Genomic DNA, 20,374 nt, shown 5'->3' on the forward strand with positions numbered 1-20,374 from the left:
ACATGTGACAGATGTGACAGAGTCTGGAGACGCCGTGGAGAACGTTCTGCTGCCTGCAACATCCTCCAGCATGACCGGTTTGGCATTGGGTCAGTAATGGTGTGGGGTGGCATTTCTTTGCAGGGCCGCACAGCCCTCAATGTGTTCGCCAGAGGTAGCCTGACTGCCATTAGGTACCGAGATGAGATCCTCAGACCCCTTGTGAGACCATATGCTGGTGCGGTTGGCCCTGGGTTCCTCCTAATGCAAGACAATGCTAGACCTCATGTGGCTGGAGTGTGTCAGCGGTTCCTGCAAGACGAAGGCATTGATGCTATGGACTGGCCCGCCCGTTCCCCAGACCTGAATCCAATTGAGCACATCTGGGACATCATGTCTCGCAATATCCACCAACGTCACGTTGCACCACAGACTGTCCAGGAGTTGGCAGATGCTTTAGTCCAGGTCTGGGAGGAGATCCCTCAGGAGACAGTCCGCCACCTCATCAGGGGCATGCACAGGCGTTGTAGGGAGGTCATACAGCCACGTGGAGGCCACACACACTACTGAACCTCATTTTGACTTGTTTTAAGGACATTACATCAAAGTTGGATCAGCCTGTAGTGTGTTTTTCCACTTTAATTTTAAGTGTGACTCCAAATCCAGACCTCCATGGGTTAAAAAATTTGATTTCCATATTTTAATTTTTGTGTGATTTGGTTGTCAGCACATTCAACTATGTAAAGAACAAAGTATTTCAGAAGAATATTTAATTAATTCAGATCTAGGATGTGATATTTTTGTGTTCCCTTTATTTTTTTGAGCAGTGTATATATATATATATATATATATATATATATATAGGAACGAAGAAAGGACAGCACTCCAAGTAAAAATATATACTGGTCTTTAATCACCCATGCAGATGGCAACGTTTCAGCTCCAAACAAGAGCCTTTTTCAAGCTTGAAAAAAGGCTCTTGTTTGGAGCTGAAACGTTGCCATCTGCATGGGTGATTAAAGACCAGTATATATTTTTACTTGGAGTGCTGTCCTTTCTTCGTTCCTGTACATCTGGGGTAAGCTGCAATATCCCTGGACATAGCACCCATATTGCTTGTTTCCAGTGCCGCCGCTACTTTCCCTTTTTTATATATATATATATATATATATATATATATATATATATATGTACATGGCCAAAAAAAAAATGTTTTCTTTTTTTTACAAAATATTCCTCCATGACGTCATGGGAGACAGTCCTTTGTAATGACTTTAATAGCTGAGAGAGCTAATATGGGTCTGCTAAGACATAGCAACTTTGCCATGCTGGGAGGCACCTGGTAATCATATCAGGGGTGGGTCCACTAGTGCTGCTGTCGTTACTCACTACTTTAGGCTATATAGTCTTCAAAAAAGAAGACAGCATTGGTTATAAACCGCTTCTGTCTTTTCTCATATTTAGAATTTAATCTGGTCCTGCTAAATTGCAGGTGCAAAAACTTTAAAGTCATGCCATATATTTTCAGTGGTATTAGTTTAAACCCAAGCACCATGGTCTTATGCAGGTTAATACAATTAAGCCAGATATCTAGTGTTTAAAAATATGGTACAGACTCCCCATAATTTATTTTGAAACAAATATGTTTTTATGTCATCAAAAGTGGGTGTAGCGTTTTGATGATCATTAATGATGACTGATTTACATGATTTTCTAAGACATTTTTGGGATCTATGCCATGTGACCTTGTGTTCTAGTGGGGACTATTCTACTACAGGTAAGCTCTAAATTGGTGAATATCCCTCACAGACTGCAATACCACTCAGCTACCACATCAGTTTTTATACAAGGCATCAGCTAGCAGTATAAATATGTATAGGACTGTGAGGAGCTAGCTAGATCCTCCTAATGGGGCAACAAAACTGGGGTATCAGATTTTATAAATGACCCCCCCCCCCATGAATCCAAGTTATGTTGTAGATAACATGTCTTTGATGTGTGTTGAGCTAAGGAGAGGGTATGCCTAGCTCCTTAGGGCCTCTGTACACATTTAAACTGCTAATTTGTGGCATGTACAGTATTTTAGCCATCACTAAGAGCCCAGTAAAATAGGGAGCTCAGATGCCTTGTGCCTGTGGACATGCACTACTTTTAACGTGAATTAGAATAAAGTTAGGATTTCAATTTATTTTTACATGGCCATTAGTGTGTATAAAGAACATATGCATTTCTGGCTTCCTATTTATTCCTATACAAAAAACAAACTACTGTTTTATAATCATCCTGTCAACTTTAGATGCAGAGACTGAAATGGTTATACAATCTTTACTCCTTTATAAGGGCTCCTTCACTCGACCGTGTGAAGCCCGTGCCCGTATTGCAGACAGCATTTGCGGATCCGCAATACACGGGTCCCGTTCCGTGGTCATTCCGCATCACGGATCCGGACCCATTCAATCCAATGGGTCCGCAAATCCAGAGATGCGGAACGGTGCGAAACAGAACCACGGAACGGAAAACAACGGAAGCACTACTGAGTGCTTTCTCAGGTTCTGCACCGCAAAAAGATAGAGTTTGCTCTATCTTTTTTCGGAACGGAGGGATCGCGGACCCATTCAAGTGAATGGGGCCACGATTCCTATGCGGCTGCCACACGGCAGATGCTCGTGCTTAGCGGACCGCAATTTGTGGTCCACAGAACGGGCATGAGCTTCACACGGTCATGTAAACAAGCCCTAAAGGGTATGTTTGGAGTAATGACAGTAAATGGCATTCTACTCAAATCAAAAGTTCTCCAATTGGCCTGAAAATTTGTGTATAACACTTTACGGTCTCCTAAGACTCATATTTTTCTCTCTAGTATCTCACTTTTTTATTTTTCATGTTTTTTTCTTCTCTCTTTCTCTCTCCAAAATTCACTAGAATCAAATTACCAAATATTCGGATTTGGATTCAATTCAATTCTTTACAGAATCCCCAAAATTTAATAAGTGAATTTCACTAAAAATGAAATTTACAAAATGAATCTGATTAATTTAAAATCAATTTGCTCATCTCTAGCAGAAATAATGTATTTATGACTGTAACATAAATATTTGCTTCCTGAACTGTTTTGAAATATTTAGAACAACAACATATAAAAGATACAGTGATGAATATAATGTAGGTATGTTATAAGAAACAAACATATGGAACTTTGTTATGGAATTAACCACTATTTTAATATTATTTTCACTACTGCCTCCTCTATTGAAATGTGCAGTTGGCGGTGTGAAATGCAGCATCAGAAGGGGTCACCTCTCATTGCTAACAGTGCCTTCTGGTAAAGATGTGTTTATAGATATTACAACATTAATTTAAAGATCATCTGGCCATAGATTAACAGATATGTTAAATAGAGCAGCAGCAGAAGTTTGATCACTGCTGTATTCACCCCAATTCTCATGATCGGTTGTATCCCAAAGGGAAAAATTCATGGGAAAACACCTTTAATGGTCCCTTTACAGGGGACAACAATCTAGCAGATTGTCAGGAACAAAGCGATCCTTCACGACAATGTGTTGACCGCTAGCAGAGAAGACCGGTGCATTTACATGCAGCAAGCTCCTCCAGAGTGATCGCTAATGCCATCGCTCTTCCCCATATCGTCTCGTTATTTCCTGGCAGCAGATAGTGTTTACACAGCACAATCTGCCACTGGGAAATGATGCACAAAAGGTACAATTATCCAATGAATGAACGTTTTGCTCTGCGGTGCATTTATACCACAATATCATTGCTAACATGCGTTACTAGTAAATCTGGTCAACGATGATCGTTTCAATTGTTTGCCTGTGTAAAGGGCCCATAAATATGAAATGAACAAAATTAGATTCCATTTAATAGTAAGATAGTAATCATAGGCAGTGATGGCCAGTTCGCTGTGTTCGCCCGCGAACACATGTGAGCTGCCATCTTAAATCACAAGTCTGGCGATGCACAGGTAAGTCCTTACCTGTGCCACGAGCCGGTCTGAAACAAATGCGGTGACCAGGAGCAGGCAGTTCCGAGAACAGCCGCCGGGGGCCTTCATCGGGCTGTTCTCGGAACTGCCTGCTCCCGGTGACCGCATTTGTTTCAGACCGGCTCGCGGCGCAGGCACAGGTAAGGACTTACCTGTGCATCGCCAGACTTGTGATTTAAGATGGCACCTCGCATGTGTTCGCGGGCGAACACGGCGAACTAGCCATCACTGATCATAGGCCATGTCTCTTATAACAAGCTTTTGGGCTCTCTAATGAAGTTTTAGCAAAGATCCAACCATTTAGAAATGACCTTTTTGTTTCTTCATGCAGTAAATGTTTATCAAAAGACATTGGGGGACATTTATCAAGCCCTCTATGCCACAATTGTGGCGTAAAAAAGTCACACATTAAGGCAGAGTTCCCATCACCATTTAGCTTTCCGTTCTTCTGATCCATCAGAAGAAGAGAGAGAGAGAGTGAAAACAGGATCCTGTAAAAAAACAGATCATGTTGCATCAGTTAGGGTGGCTTCACATCACCGTTATGGATGCCGTAATTGTTTTCTATTATAACATGGTTATAACGGAAAATAACGGAATCCATAAGATGGAAGTCAAAACGGAAGCCTATAAGAGGCATTCTGTTTTGATCCTTCATAATACAAGTCTATGGGCAGCATAACAGATCTGTTCTGGTTTCCATTATGGAGTCTAGTCCTGCATAACGGAAACCAGGACGGATCTATTATGCTGCCCATAGACTTCTATTATGGCGGAAGTAAAAATGGAAGCCTTTAAAAGGCTTCAACAGGACTTTGTTTTCCGTCTTGCATAACGGAAACCAGACAGTTCCGTTATGATTGCCCATAGACCTCTATTATGACGGATCTAAACGGAATGCCTTTTAAAGGTTTCCGTTTTGACGTCCATCTTATGGATTCCGTTATTTTCCATTATAACCATGTTATAACGAAAAGCAATAATGGAATCCATAACAGTGATGTGAACAAGTCCTTATGCATAGGATTGCAACGGATCCGTTTTTTTACATGATCCAGTAAAACAATGGATCCTGTTGCATCAGTTGTTATCCGTTTGAGCCATTTCCATCTGAGATCCGTTTTTTTAGACAGAAATAAAAGTAATGCATGCAAGACTTTTTTCCTGTCTAAAAAAACGGATCTCAGAAGGAAATGGCCCAAACGGATAACAACTAATGCAACAGTATCCTTTTTTAATTTTTTTTTTATTGGATTCTGTTTTTTGATGGATCAGAAGAATGTAAAGCTATGGGTACTTTCACACTAGCGTTTTTCTTTTCCGGCATAGAGTTCCGCCCTAGGGGCTCTTTACCGGAAAAGAACTGATCAGTTTTATCCTAATGCATTCTGAATGGAGAGCAATGCATTCAGGATGCATCAGGATGTCTTCAGTTCAGTCTTTTTGACTTTTCAGGATGGAGATAATACCGCAGCATGCTGCAGTTTTATCTCCGTCCAAAATTCCGGAACACTTGCCGGAATGCTGGATCCGGCATTCATTTACATTGAAATGTATTAGAGCCGGATCCGGCATAAAAAATACTGCAATGCTGGATCCGTCCTTCCACTCTGCGCATGCGCAGACCTTTAGAAATGTGATTTTTTTTTTTTAACTGATCCGTTTGTCCGTATGACGAACGGACAGATGGATCCGTTCTTGCAATGCATTTGTAAGACGGATGCGCATCTGGATCGTCTATAAATGATGTCCGTTTGCATGCAGATTGCCGGCGACGGAACTGCTTGCCAGATCACTCTGCTGCAAGTGTGAAAGTACCCTAAGGGGGCATTCACATCACCGTTTAGCTTTCTGTTCTTCTGATCCATCAGAAGAGAGAGAGAGAGAAAAAAAAAGATCCTGTAAAAAAACGGATCCTGTTGCATTTCCATCTGAGATCAGTTTTTTTAGACAGAAATAAAAGTACTGCATGCCTCTTCACAAATCAGCTGCATCTCACACCAGTGCAGGGAGTTAAAGACTGGTGGATGGATCTGACAGTCTTGATATATCTCCATTATACCATTGAATGGAAAAGGTAGATAGAATGAAAGAACAATAGTTACACTGTAACGGGTTGCTGTTCATTCTGCTCTTATATGTTTCTGTTTACAGGTTGATTTGGTTAACATTGGCAGCTCAGACATAGTGGATGGAAATCACAAGCTTACCCTTGGATTGATCTGGAGTATCATCCTCCATTGGCAGGTGAGTTTACCTTATTGCTTATGTTATGTCCTGCAATAGTGTGTAAAACAACAATACATAAACCAGCAATGAAATCAAGGCACATGCCACACATGATTAAAAACACTCCAGTTATTCTTACAGATAGCATTGTGACTATTATGGATATTATAGTTCTTTAGACCAAGAAACTCCCTCATATTTCTGGTAGTGAACTTCTATCTGAATTTCAGGATAAATTTGATTCACCGGAAAGCCAGATTTCCTTGTGCTTCGTGGTGGTGAATCGATTTTACCTGAAATAGTGTAAGAAAACAAAATAAATCATATTTACTTGATCCATTTGCTCGTAAACGGGCTGCGGCTGCCATCTTGGTTGAATATCTCGCACGAAATGCATGCGCAGTGACGTATGATACCACCAAAACGGCCAGTGTGATGACGTCATCACGGGCTACACGAGATTTTGCACCAAATCTTCAAGCAAGATGGCGGTGGTAAATAGTTAGTTTTTTATTTTACACTCTTATTTATATCAGATGCCGCAATCATGTATAAACACAGCCTCTAAGGGGTACAATGATGGAGAGTAATGCGATCGCCGCATCCTGTCATTGCACCCAATACAAATAAATGTAAAGTAATTCATCATAAAGCAATTTTTTTTTGTAAAATTCGGAGAAGCAGCCAAATCAAATTTTTAAATAATTCACTTATCTCTAATTACTGGCATTGTGTCAATCATGTGGTCACATTACCACTGGAGGCAGCATCATTCAGCACTGTGCCGGTGAAAGTATTGAAGACAGAAGTGTTACAACATTGGTATTTGAAGGAGGTTCCTTTTAATACATCAGAAACGTTTTATTGTATACGGCAGCTTACAACTGAATACTGAAACATACCTTTTTATTTTTTCAAATCAGGTGAAAACTCAATTTTATATTTTCTTTTTTTTTTTTTTTTTTTTTTTATAAATATTTTATTGTTATAATACAAAAATTTAAATCCATATTACATACTTGATATTATAAATTCCATAGATCCGCCAATTCTGATCTGTAAACATAATTGACAATAATTTCATGCAGATATCCATAATATGTCAGTATTTGAAAATCAAAGGGAGGTCTCCTACTGGGGAGGGTGACAGGGCTCACCCGACATCCTAGGCTTGATAATGCAAGTGGAAAAAGCAACCCACTTAGCCCAGGTTCTCCATTCGCTACAGGGATAGGGGCCCGAAATCCAGACAGCCGCCCGGCAGCGAGCGCCGCTCGCGCACGCCCTCCCCCAGACACGGGCAAGTACGAGCGGAAGGACTGGCACTCATGTGGCCGATCGCTTTATGCTCACATGCTGCCTAAAGGCGAGCTTGCAGCGATCTTTAATCGCAGGCATTTGATAAAGCAAAAACCAGAGAGGGGAGTCCAGCAGTCTTTTACCACAGTGGTAGAAACCCACTCGTATATTTTACTGCCTCATCCCCATATGATTAAGTCAGCTATCGGTTGCATGGTTCACCATACTTTGCGTTTATTCGCATTGATATTTCATGCGACAGAGAACTCGAACCGAGTGTCACTCAGCAATTAAAAAGGATATAAGCAAAAAACAAAGCCAGATACCTGCTCTGTCTCTTAAAATGAGCACATAGTAGCGCGCCCACCGCGTGTGTCACCTCCCTGCCCGCAATCGAGCCCCATGTCTGACGGGAAGAGCCGTATCCCGAGCCGCGCCCGATATCCGGGCACCTCCAGACCTCGAGCCACGGTCCCCTACCCATGTACCGCTCGATATTATACCTGGATAAAAATTTTTTTACCATTATTTAATACCGGGAAGTCCCCCCTCTTTCAGTCCTGGAGACCCTCCCATGCTTCCAATATACCTCCACATTCTTAATCAATATAATACATACAGAAAAGCCGGACAGCTAGAATTTTCCCCAACTCACCCCATAAACCCACCCCCCCCCCCACCTTGCAGGGAAAAAAAAGAAAAAAAAAAAAAAAAAAAAAAAAAAAAAAAAAAAAAAAAAGAAAAAGGGATCATAATTAATTAGTCGTATCCCAATCTTTCCATAAGCTATTCCACTTTAAGTAGGATCCTCTTTTTTTGTACAGGATCTTCTCGTAACTTTTCACTTTCTCTACCAAGCCCAGCCAGTTATTACAGTCTGGGGCGGAAGAACAAAACCAGGATCTAGAAATCAGGAGCCTAGCTAAGAACATCACCTTAGTCAACAAATGGCTTTTTATGGGTTGATAATTAACCTCAGATAAATCTCCCAGGACCCATATCCTGGGAGACAAGGGAACCACAATTCTAAGTTTACTCGCCAGGTTCTTTTGGACCATGCTCCAATAACTACTCACCATTGGGCAGTCCCAGAACAGATGTAGATGATCTGCCTCGGGCTCGCCACAACGGGGGCAGTCAGAGGAAGCCCTGAGTCCTCTTCTATATAACCATATGGGTGTTACATAAATTTTGTGCAAAATATTAAATTGTACAACAGTGTGGTTAAAATTATGTGAAACCAATTTTAAACTTTCCCCTATATTCTCCCAGTTAGGAGGGCCTGCCTCTGAAAGAAGAGAAGACCAGGCTCTCTGTCCCGGAGAGAAAACATCCAAAAAAAAATTATCCATTAAGTGTCTGTAACAGTGAGATAGTTTAATTCTCGTGACAATTTTCTTACAAATTAAGTCCTGTAAAAATACAGAAGTATCTATAATAAAAAGGTGACTATTCAAAGTATTAGAAAGTGCTGACCTCAGTTGGAAATATGCATACCAAGCCACCTCGCCTAAATTTGCCCTTAGTTCCATAAGGGGCAAAATTTGTCCTCCACTAACTACTTGATGTAAGTATTGCACATTTTTGGTCCTCCAGTACTGGCGGCAACTTAAGTCTTTTAAATTAAGAAGTTTTTGGTTATGCCATAATGGGGTGCAAATAAGCGATGCCTTAACTCCACACCAGCTCCTTATGGCCGACCAAGTCTTTATAGCCATTCTGCAGAACAGTGTAAACCCTCTTATAGAATTTGACAAATAATCAGATTCCAGTACGGTAAAAAAATCGGAAAAACCTGCATCTTTCACCACTTTACTGCAGAAGGGGCTATTTTCCCAATCATTAAAAAGGCAGAGTTGGGAGGCCACAAAGTAGCCCCTAAAATAGGGGAGGTTAAGACCTCCCCGATTGTAGGGCATAGAAAAATAGAGTGCCTTCAATCTCACGCGCTTCCTCCCCCATAATAAATCATTGAGCACCCGCTCTATCAATCTAAAGTGTTTATCTGTAATCCATATAGGCGAGTTGCGCAAGACATAAAGAACCTGGGGAAGCACTACCATTTTTATTATTGAAATTCTATCCGCTCTTGCTAGAAGAATTTTTTGCCATATCTTAATTTTTGCTCTTAACTTTACTAACAAAGGAATTAGGTTAAGTTGTAAATATTCTTGAGGTTTAGCAGAAACTGTTATCCCCAGGTACTTTATTGAATCAGAGATCATTACCTGATTATTAAGTTCGCCTCGCAACTCATCTATAGGAAGAAGGACGGTCTTATCCCAGTTGATCTCAAGTCCAGATAACTCGGAGAAGTGGCCAACCAAGTCCATTATACGAGGAAGAGTCGTATCTGTTTGATGGATGAAAACCAGGATATCATCTGCGTAAAGAGATACGCGGTCATGCTGCCCCATTATGCCAAAACCAACCACCTCCGAGTCCTGTCTTATCAAAGCCGCTAAAGGTTCAATATAAATATTAAATAAAAAGGGGGAAAGGGGACAGCCTTGACGGGTACCTCTTCCCAAAGTGAAACTCTCTGTCGTCGAATCATTGATCCTGATCCTGGCAACTGGGGAATTGTAAAGTAGCTGGACCATCGCCATAAATCTTGGGCCAAAGCCCATTCTTTTCATTACCTCCCAGAGAAAAATCCACTCCACCCTGTCGAAGGCTTTAGTAGCGTCCAACGACAGGATGGAGCGGGCACCACGCCCTGGGGACTGAATATTCATAAATAGCCTATGCAGATTATGATGAGTACCCCTATTTGGCATAAAGCCATTTTGATCTGGGTGAATAATCGTGGGCATAACCCGCGAAAGCCTCCTAGCCAGAACTTTTGATAGTAACTTAACATCGGTATTTAATAATGATATTGGTCTGTAGGAGCTCAATTCTGCCGGGTCTTTGTCCTTTTTTAGAATTAAAACAATAAGAGCCTCCATCATAGAGTGTGGTAGTCTCCCTCCCTGTGTTGCCTGGGAGAAAACCTCTAGCAACTGAGGGAGGATGACATCACTATACTTGCGATAGACCTCATATGGAAGGCCATCCACTCCTGGCGAGGAGTTCCCCGAGACAGACCCAAGGGCCTCCTGCAGCTCCATAAGAGACATCTCCTCCTCGAGATATTCCCTCTGAACTTCATTTAAAGTAGAAAATGAAATTTTCTCCAGGAAACGCATCGCCAGTTCAGCTGACAGACCAGGGGAGGATCTATATGTCTGGGCAAAGTATTGTAAAAAAGTATTCTCAATTCCCTCTAAATCTGTTATGGTTTTGCCCTCTGCATTACGGATCGAAGTAATGGATAGTTTTTTCTTATCTTGTTGTGAAATAATTCTAGCTAAAAGTTTCCCCGGGCGTCCAGACTCGATGAAGTAATTAAGCCCCTTAAAAAATACCCTGTGGTTTGCTTTCTCTGTTACATATTTCTCCAGAGAGCAGCTAGCCTTCTGCATCTCTTCCCTGTTGTGTTCAGTTGGATGGCTAGTATATCTCTCAGTTGTAAGTACAGCAATCTGAACCAATTCCTCCTCTTTCTTCCTAAATATTCTCTTTGCTGCGACAATCTCACTTATAAAAACCCCCCTCAAATATGCTTTCGAGGCATCCCATACTGTATTGATACTGGCGGAGGGAAGATTGACCTCCCAAAAGGAGGACATCAATAGTTTAATCGACTGCAGGTTGTCCATAATAGTGAGCCAGTATGGATTCAACTTAAATCCTAGCCCCCTAATATCCTTATTCTCCCCGCTGGAAACCTCAATCAGTACGGGTGAGTGGTCCGAAACTGTTCTTATTCCGTATCGCATCTTGCAGATATTACTCAAGTTGCTCTCATTGGTGAGTGCTAAATCGATCCTAGACATTGCTCTACCCCCCCTGCTGACACAAGAATATACTCTCTTTCCACCGCCAAGATATTCCCATATATCCACCACTCCAACCTCTAAACAAAATTGAGACAGCGGGGAATTACAGAAATTCCTCCCCCTTCCTGCATCTATTGAAAATCTATCTTTATTAGGGTCAAGGACCGCATTAAAATCCCCCATCAGGATTAAGCGGCATTCTGGTCTTTTTTCAAAAAATAACATTAGTTGAAGCAGTGGGTACATTGAGAATGGCGGAGGTATATAAAAAAAGGCAAGAATATAGCTGTCGCCATGCAGCTTACCATGCAAGAAGATAAATCTACCCTGAGCATCTATGTAGGATTTTATAAGGGTGAAATCTATGGAGTTATGAATAAGAACCGAAATACCCCTAGAGGAGCCAGTAAAGGTGGAGTGATACGATTGGGACTGCCATCCCGTTGTCAGACGGAACAAGGTTTCTTTAGTTAAATGGGTTTCTACTATACAAATAATTGCTGGAAGATATCTTTTTAATGCATCCATGATCGCTTGCCTTTTAACTCTTTCCCCAAGTCCTCTGACATTCCAAGCTACTATTCTAGTGGACATCGCTCACCGAAAAAAAGAAAAAAAAAAAAAAAAAAAAAAAAAAAGGAAAAAAAAACATTCCTGCAAGGTGGGTACCCCTCCCCCCCCTATCCATTGATCCGCCCGAACTACTCAGCGAACCTCTAACCACCGGCCGTTCTCCCCCAGCCTGGCCCCCCCCCTTCCATCCCTCCGATCATAGTAATACACAATTTCAAATGCCTATTTGATCCATCCAGTCTGATGCCTGTTGTGGTGTCTCAAAAAAAAGAGAAGTCCCATTGTGAATTACTCTTAATTTCACAGGATACTGTAGGGAATATTTAATCTCCTTAGCCGCCAAGCGTTTCTTTATCTCTATAAAGCTTTTCCTTTTTTCCTGGGTCTGCCGCGCAAAGTCAGGAAAGAAGAGCAGATTAGTGCCCTGGTATTCAATAGGTGTACATTCTCTTGCTCTTTTCAGGATCATATCTCTGTCCGCGGATAGTAGTAATTTGATTAACACTGCACGCGGCGGTCTCCCCGGAATCAATTTCCCTCCTGGAATTCGGTGGGCTCTTTCTATTTGAAACATAGAAGAGAAATTATCGCTGCCGAAACTATGCATAATCACATCTTTAAGTTGTTCCTCCAGCTGTCGGCCTTCCACTCCTTCTGGGAAACCAATTATGCGGACATTGTTGCGCCTTGACCTATTTTCTAAGTCCTCTAGTTTGTTTTGAAGTGCTTGATTTTCTGAGGCTAGAAGCAGAGTTTTAGACTTTAACGTATCCATGTCCGTTTGCAAAAAGTCGACAGTTTTTTCCACACTAAGAACTCGGTCCCGGATCTTTACTAGGTCTTCTCTTATTAATGAAATATCGCTCTGCACTGACCCCAATTGGGTTGACATTTCTTGCACTAAAGTGCCATTATTTTCCACAGCGCATAGGATTTTGTCCAAGACAGATGGGTCGTATTCAGTTCGCATTTGTGCAGAGAGACAGTCCTCGCCTGCCTCCTGGTCTGCCCCCTCCAGTCCATCCTCAGAAAGTTCATCATTTTGGGAAGTTTTAGCGAATTTTTTCAGTTTGGCAGGGGGTTTAGTTTTGGCTAGGTTCTTTTCATTTGAAAAGGGCGATTTCAGAAACTTGTCGATTTTGTTCTCTGGGGTCTTAGTCCCAGACTTAATTGAAGAGGAATCAACTGAGCGTCGCTTTGGGGGCATTCTCCCCAATTCCCCCCCCCCCCTAACCTTCTGCTTAAGTTTCTGCTTTAGTCTTCCTTTCCCTTCTCCCCCTACCAGGTTTTCATTTTTATTTTATTTTTATATATATTTTCTTTCACCTATTAACCCTTTTTTCTGTCTCTTCTTTCCCTTTTTTTTCCCCCCTTTTTTTTTTTTTTTTTTTTCCCTTTGTGCCCTCTTTTCCCACTTTTCCTTTCTCACCCTGTCTCCTCCTTATCCCCTTTTCCCCAGACGGCACAAGATTTCAACATAAACAAAACTATGCCCTCTTCACAGCAATATACACTGCTATCCCTCTTGCAACAATATAGCAGAAAAATCAACAGTACGGCAGGTATAGAATAACTGAATGGAATTGCTATTCTCACGTGTCCGGAGGCCTAATCCCGAAGCACGCCGTGACTGTGGCGGTGCAGTGGCGAAGTAAAGGGGAGACAGCCGAGGTATCCAACAGTTGAGATATCCAACAGGGCGGCAGTCCGGTAGCAGGCAGGAGCAGGAGCGGCAAGGTGGAATCAGGCGGTCCAGTGGCAAGAAGAGCAGGAGGCAGCAGATGGAGCCAGCAGCCAGGCAAGACCAATCGATCGGAGCCGGGGAGACAGAGCCGACCGACAGCACGCAGACAGAGCAGGCAGAGTGGCAGCGAGCGAGGACGGCAAATGGAGGAACCAGAAGCGGGGCAGCGATGGAGCCCAGTCGAGGGACAGGAGCAGTGCCGGAGCGGTATCCAGCAACGGCAGCAGCCAGACAACTCCCCACAATCAGCAGAGACGATCCAGCGACAAGACCAGGTGGAGTATAGTGGCGCGTCGCGGCTCACAACTCAGGGCATCAGCTGTTCCATCTCGGCTGTTTCGGCATCAGCATCAGCTGTTCGACATCGGCCTGGAAGGGGAAGGCCAGCAGTGGGGGAGATCGAGACGCGACGTACACTCACGTCATCCCGCCGCCTCCTGCATCAATTTTATATTTTCTTAGATAGACAATTACATCTTGTTTTACTCCCAGTTAGTGTATGCTGTAAGAAAAGTGTGAGAAAATTAGGCTGACTACAAATCATAGACATAATGAACATATTTTAATGTTTGTGTATAGCAATCAACTTGAAGTGAAATTCAAACTATTAACAAAATTTCAGTGGAGAAGTAAAAGGAAAAAATAAGTTTAGCAACTTTTTGGTATATGTTTCTTATCTGGCTTCTACTGCACATGACATGGATGTGTTCTTTTTGGTGTGAATTTTTCCTACAAAAAAAAATGGAAATGGGCCCCAGGTACTTTCACCATGGTCAGATGATGGCCTTTAGGTTCAGGGAGATGTCTCTATATTTAAAGGGGTTATCCCATGAATAATATAAACAATGAAAATCATACATAATCTAGTAAATAGCAACCTCTTCCTAACAAACCTAAAACCGTCCTTGTACCTCTCATGGATCCAAAGATCTCACCATTAATTTATCCTAAGCTAGTAGATTATGGGGTTGTCCTTCATCAAGGGGTGTGTCTGCTGCAGCTGGTGGCAGTTTATGGATGGAACTGTGCATGTGCTTCCGTCTCAAAGAGCAGGACAGAGAAATTGAAAAATTGAATAACTCAGTAGCTATTACATTAATACATTATTTTGCCACAAACACGACCAAATAACTGAAGTGTGAACTTCGCCTAATTAGTATATGAAACTAAAGAAGATAGCCTTCCCTATATAAAATAAATCATAGATACCATTATTTAATATTACAATATGTTTGGAGGCATGTCGGGAGGAATCTATATTACTAGTTTATAATGGTTTTATGTTCCTAAGAATAAGATGTTTTCTAGAATAAAATGTTTGTCCCCTGGAATCAGTGTACAATTGGCCACAGTTTCAGAATTTATAATTTTCTCTGTAGGATTCAGTCAGGGTTGGACTGGCCCACCAGAGTACTAGAGTATCCTTTGGTGGGCACAGGATCTGATACCGTGATGGGCCCAAAAGATATAATTAGCGGCAGTAAGATTTTTTTTAAAAAGCAAAATAAAATACAACATTTAGCTGCCTTTGACAATCACTTGGTTACATTTCTTTAATTTAAAGCCTATTGAAATGTATTGATGATATAGGGGTTGGTCCTCAAGAGTAATTTCCTCAGACTGGGGCAAAGCAAACCCCAGTCTGACACTGGATATAGTTGTAGGGCACTCCTGTAAGTTTCATCTGCTGACAACAGATTAATGCATGTCTGCAAGATTACTGTTTTAATATATGTCAAACCATTTTATTTTTCATTACTTTCCCTTGAATTCTGATAATCTGGGTGATGCAGAAAACAATTTAGTGCAGGAACATGCCACTTATATATTTGCTAGGGCTGTGCTTTAAGATAAACAGTTTATCTGGCTGTACAGTTTCAAACATTGATGGTTGTATATCTTATTCAGGTGAAGGATGTAATGAAAGGGATTATGGCTGACTTGCAGCAGACAAATACTGAAAAGATCTTACTAAGCTGGGTCCGCCAATCAACTCGCAATTACCCGCAGGTCAACGTTATCAATTTCACCAGCAGTTGGTCCGATGGATTGGCTTTTAATGCACTCATCCACAGTCACAGGTACGAAATATATTCCATGTTCTTAAATGTATCACTCACCTTTGTCTTAGTATTGCTTTTGTTAATTGCTTTGGATAGCAGGGATTTTAAGTAGTTCAAACTTTATGTCTAACTGATGTATTAAATCATACAAATATCGTATAAATACATGTGAATGTGAAACAAACATATGGTTAAATTTACTTTTTTTATCCTCAGTATCAGACCCTAGCATAACCTTAGCTGTGTGCATGGAACCTGCATTTAGAAAGCAGAGGGGACCGTTTAGATTCACAGCTTTTTTTGGTCTATACAGGGAGTGCAGAATTATTAGGCAAGTTGTATTTTTGAGGATTAATTTTATTATTGAACAACAACCATGTTCTCAATGAACCCAAAAAACTCATTAATATCAAAGCTGAATATTTTTGGAAGTAGTTTTTAGTTTGTTTTTAGTTTTAGCTATTTTAGGGGGATATCTGTGTGTGCAGGTGACTATTACTGTGCATTATTATTAGGCAACTTAACAAAAAACAAATATATACCCATTTCAATTATTTATTTTTACCAGTGAAACCAATATAACATCTCAACATTCACAAATATACATTTCTGACATTCAAAAACAAAACAAAAACAAATCAGTGACCAATATAGCCACCTTTCTTTGCAAGGACACTCAAAAGCCTGCCATCCATGGATTCTGTCAGTGTTTTGATCTGTTCACCATCAACATTGCGTGCAGCAGCAACCACAGCCTCCCAGACACTGTTCAGAGAGGTGTACTGTTTTCCCTCCTTGTAAATCTCACATTTGATGATGGACCACAGGTTCTCAATGGGGTTCAGATCAGGTGAACAAGGAGGCCATGTCATTAGATTTTCTTCTTTTATACCCTTTCTTGCCAGCCACGCTGTGGAGTACTTGGACGCGTGTGATGGAGCATTGTCCTGCATGAAAATCATGTTTTTCTTGAAGGATGCAGACTTCTTCCTGTACCACTGCTTGAAGAAGGTGTCTTCCAGAAACTGGCAGTAGGACTGGGAGTTGAGCTTGACTCCATCCTCAACCCGAAAAGGCCCCACAGGCTCATCTTTGATGATACTAGCCCAAACCAGTACTCCACCTCCACCTTGCTGGCGTATGAGTCGGACTGGAGCTCTCTGCCCTTTACCAATCCAGCCACGGGCCCATCCATCTGGCCCATCAAGACTCACTCTCATTTCATCAGTCCATAAAACCTTAGAAAAATCAGTCTTGAGATATTTCTTGGCCCAGTCTTGACGTTTCAGCTTGTGTGTCTTGTTCAGTGGTGGTCGTCTTTCAGCCTTTCTTACCTTGGCCATGTCTCTGAGTATTGCACACCTTGTGCTTTTGGGCACTCCAGTGATGTTGCAGCTCTGAAATATGGCCAAACTGGTGGCAAGTGGCATCTTGGCAGCTGCACGCTTGACTTTTCTCAGTTCATGGGCAGTTATTTTGCGCCTTGGTTTTTCCACACGCTTCTTGCGACCCTGTTGACTATTTTGAATGAAACGCTTGATTGTTCGATGATCACGCTTCAGAAGCTTTGCAATTTTAAGAGTGCTGCATCCCTCTGCAAGATATCTCACTATTTTTGACTTTTCTGAGCCTGTCAAGTCCTTCTTTTGACCCATTTTGCCAAAGGAAAGGAAGTTGCCTAATAATTATGCACACCTAATATATGGTGTTGATGTCATTAGACCACACCCCTTCTCATTACAGAGATGCACATCACCTAATATGCTTAATTGGTAGTAGGCTTTCGAGCCTATACAGCTTGGAGTAAGACAACATGCATAAAGAGGATGATGTGGTCAAAATACTAATTTGCCTAATAATTCTGCACTCCCTGTATTTGTCGTATAAAATGTTGTACACCATTTTTGTGCTACATTTTGCGACATTTGCCTCTTTATGCCACTTGATGCCACTTTTACAGTGTTCTAGGTTTATGACAAGTGAATGTGTCTTGTTTTAGACTACATTTATTATTTGGGACAATTTTAAATGTTCAAATATATTTTTAAAGGGTTTCTGTCACCAGAAATACCTAAATGAAACTGGCTGACATTAGCGATGTGCTAATGTCAGCTGAACCTAAGTAACCTATTTTATCCATGCCCCCGTTACTCCATCTCAGGGCCGGCGGGAGGATGCGAACGCTGCCTGGCCCTGTCAATCAAGACTTGGAGGGAGGTGACAGAGGTGGGAGAACGGAGCCTCTAGGAGCAGGAGCCAAGACCCCCCCCCCCCCGTTCCTAGATGCTAATTTGTATATTATAAAAGTTACATTTATGGGGTAACGGGGCATGGATAAAACTAGGAATAGGCGAGTTAGGTTCAGCTGACATTAGCACTTCGCTAATTTCAGCCAGTTTAATTTAGAAATTTCTGGTGACAAAAACCCTTTAAGGTAAATAATTTCAAAAATTTGGCGCAGCCATATAAAGGAAAGACAAACTTAAATAAATGACACAAATACAACTGGAAATGATACATGTCTCCTAGAGTCCAGTTCAGTTCATACTGGAGACCTCTATGCCCACTGTGTTGCACTGTATGAAAAACCTCTGCATACGTATAAAATCCAAATTTCACAGAGGTTCAGTATGGAGCCATGGCAGGCTATGGGTGTTGCATTCCTGATCTGTATAACACAGATATGTTATATGTAGCATAAATAGGAGTCTATTTTTTCACAATGGGGCCATTTTTTAAAAGGGAATCTGTCATCAGTTTTATGGTCTCCTAACTAAGGGTATCATAAGCAAGAGACAGATCCCCTAAGCAAAATGCCTGTTGACTACCTATTGAATAGCTCCTTCACGTGCTTATAAGTCCCCATATTTATGAGCTCCTGGCTTTCTCCGCTCAGCTGCTACTGATTCATATGGAAAAAGAAAACTTTCAATCATTGGCAAATGACCAGGGAGACCCGTGAGCTCATGAATATGGGGACAAATTCCCTTTAATACCCAAACTTTCTCTATATCTTTTTAAAGAAAATGTCTGTTCCGTTTAAGATATAAAAATATTTATCCCATACGGCGAATGGCGCAATGGAAAAAAAAATCTAAATAGCCAATTGGCAATTTTTTTTGTCACTTCACATCCTATAAAAAAAATGTAATAGAAAGTAATCAAAAAGCTATACGCACTTCAATATAGGATCATTGAAAGGTAAAGATTGCCTACATAAAATAAGCCCTTATACAGCTCCGTACACACAACACAAAAAAAGTTTCAGGGTTCAGAATATGGCAATGAAAAGAAAAAAAAAATTTCCAAGATTTTTTATTTTTTTTGTATTGAAACGCAAGAAAAACTATATGTGTGGTATTGTAATCGTACTGACCTGGAGAATGAAGGTAACTGGTCAATATTACCTCAAGGGAATGCTGTAAACATTCCAATTCCACCCCATTTTGACTTTTTTGTCCAGCTCTCCACTACATCATATGCAATATTCAATAGTGCCATTAGAAATCACTTGTCACGCAAAAAACAAGCCCCCATAAGGCTATGTAAACAGAACAATAAAAAAAGTTAGGGATCTGGGAAGGTGGGAAGTGAAAAATGAAAATCCAAAAATGGAAAATCGCAAGATCCTCTAAGAATTAAAGGGGTTATCCAATCACTAATGTAAAATATGAAAATCAGACATAATTTCTTTGTAACAAAGCTAGAACCAGCCTTGCACCTCACATGGATCCAGAGATCTCTATATTCATTGTTGAGGTCGATTTATATCAAGCTGACAGCTCAAGAGGAGTGTCTGTTCTGACTCATTTCAGGGGGAATGTACATTCTGCTGCTGCTCTCTCCCTATCACAGCTCAGGAGGCAATTGAAGGATGAAACTGAGCATGTGCAACAATTTTAGTGAGCCAGATAAAAAAATAAGGGGGGAAAAAACAGCAGGTGGCGCTATACAGATATATTTTTTTGAATAATTCAGTGTCTATGCCATATTTTTAATCACGCACACTTACAAAAGCATTCAGATCCGGGTGCTGATTTGAAAACAGCATTATTTGTGGGACAATTTTTTTTACTACTAAGCTGCATCCTGATATTTCAACCCTCCTTACTTAATCCTATACCGGTCCTAACAAGTAAGTAAATCCATCTCTGTCATAGTGGTTATATATGTACAATTTAATATATTTTTATGCTGTTATCTAGTTTCTCTTTGTTATGCAAAAATAAATAAAAAAGTAAAAGGACAAATAATATTGTTAATACCAGCATGCTCTAAGCACAATGTAAGTTTTGAAAAGGTTATTCTTTTGAAGGTGGAAACTGGTGTTGCCAAAATGCTGACCTTTGTAAAAGTTGATTTTTAATGGAAACTGGCACCAATTACATTTTGTCTTATCATGCAAATAATATATATATATATATATATATATATATATATATATATTTATATATACCTGTATAAACACTTAAAGGTACTTGCTTTATGGCAGGGATGCTCAACATGCATCCCTCCAGCTGTTGTAAAACTACAACTACCAACATGCCCTGCTATAGGCTGATATCTGTAGGCTGTCCAGGCATGATGGGAGTTGTAGTTT

At 40.9% G+C, this 20,374-nt stretch overlaps 1 protein-coding gene across 1 annotated transcript in view; it reads left to right on the top strand.

Moving 5' to 3' along the window:
• Nucleotides 1-20,374, top strand: part of DMD (dystrophin) — a 3,443,536-nt gene that overhangs the window by 785,731 nt on the left and 2,637,431 nt on the right. The window contains 2 exon segments of the mRNA XM_040424996.1: nt 6,137-6,229; nt 15,620-15,792. Of these exon segments, the coding sequence (XP_040280930.1) occupies nt 6,137-6,229; nt 15,620-15,792 (266 nt within the window).

Source organism: Bufo bufo, chromosome 3, assembly GCF_905171765.1.
Source record: "Bufo bufo chromosome 3, aBufBuf1.1, whole genome shotgun sequence".
Taxonomy (NCBI): domain Eukaryota; kingdom Metazoa; phylum Chordata; class Amphibia; order Anura; family Bufonidae; genus Bufo; species Bufo bufo.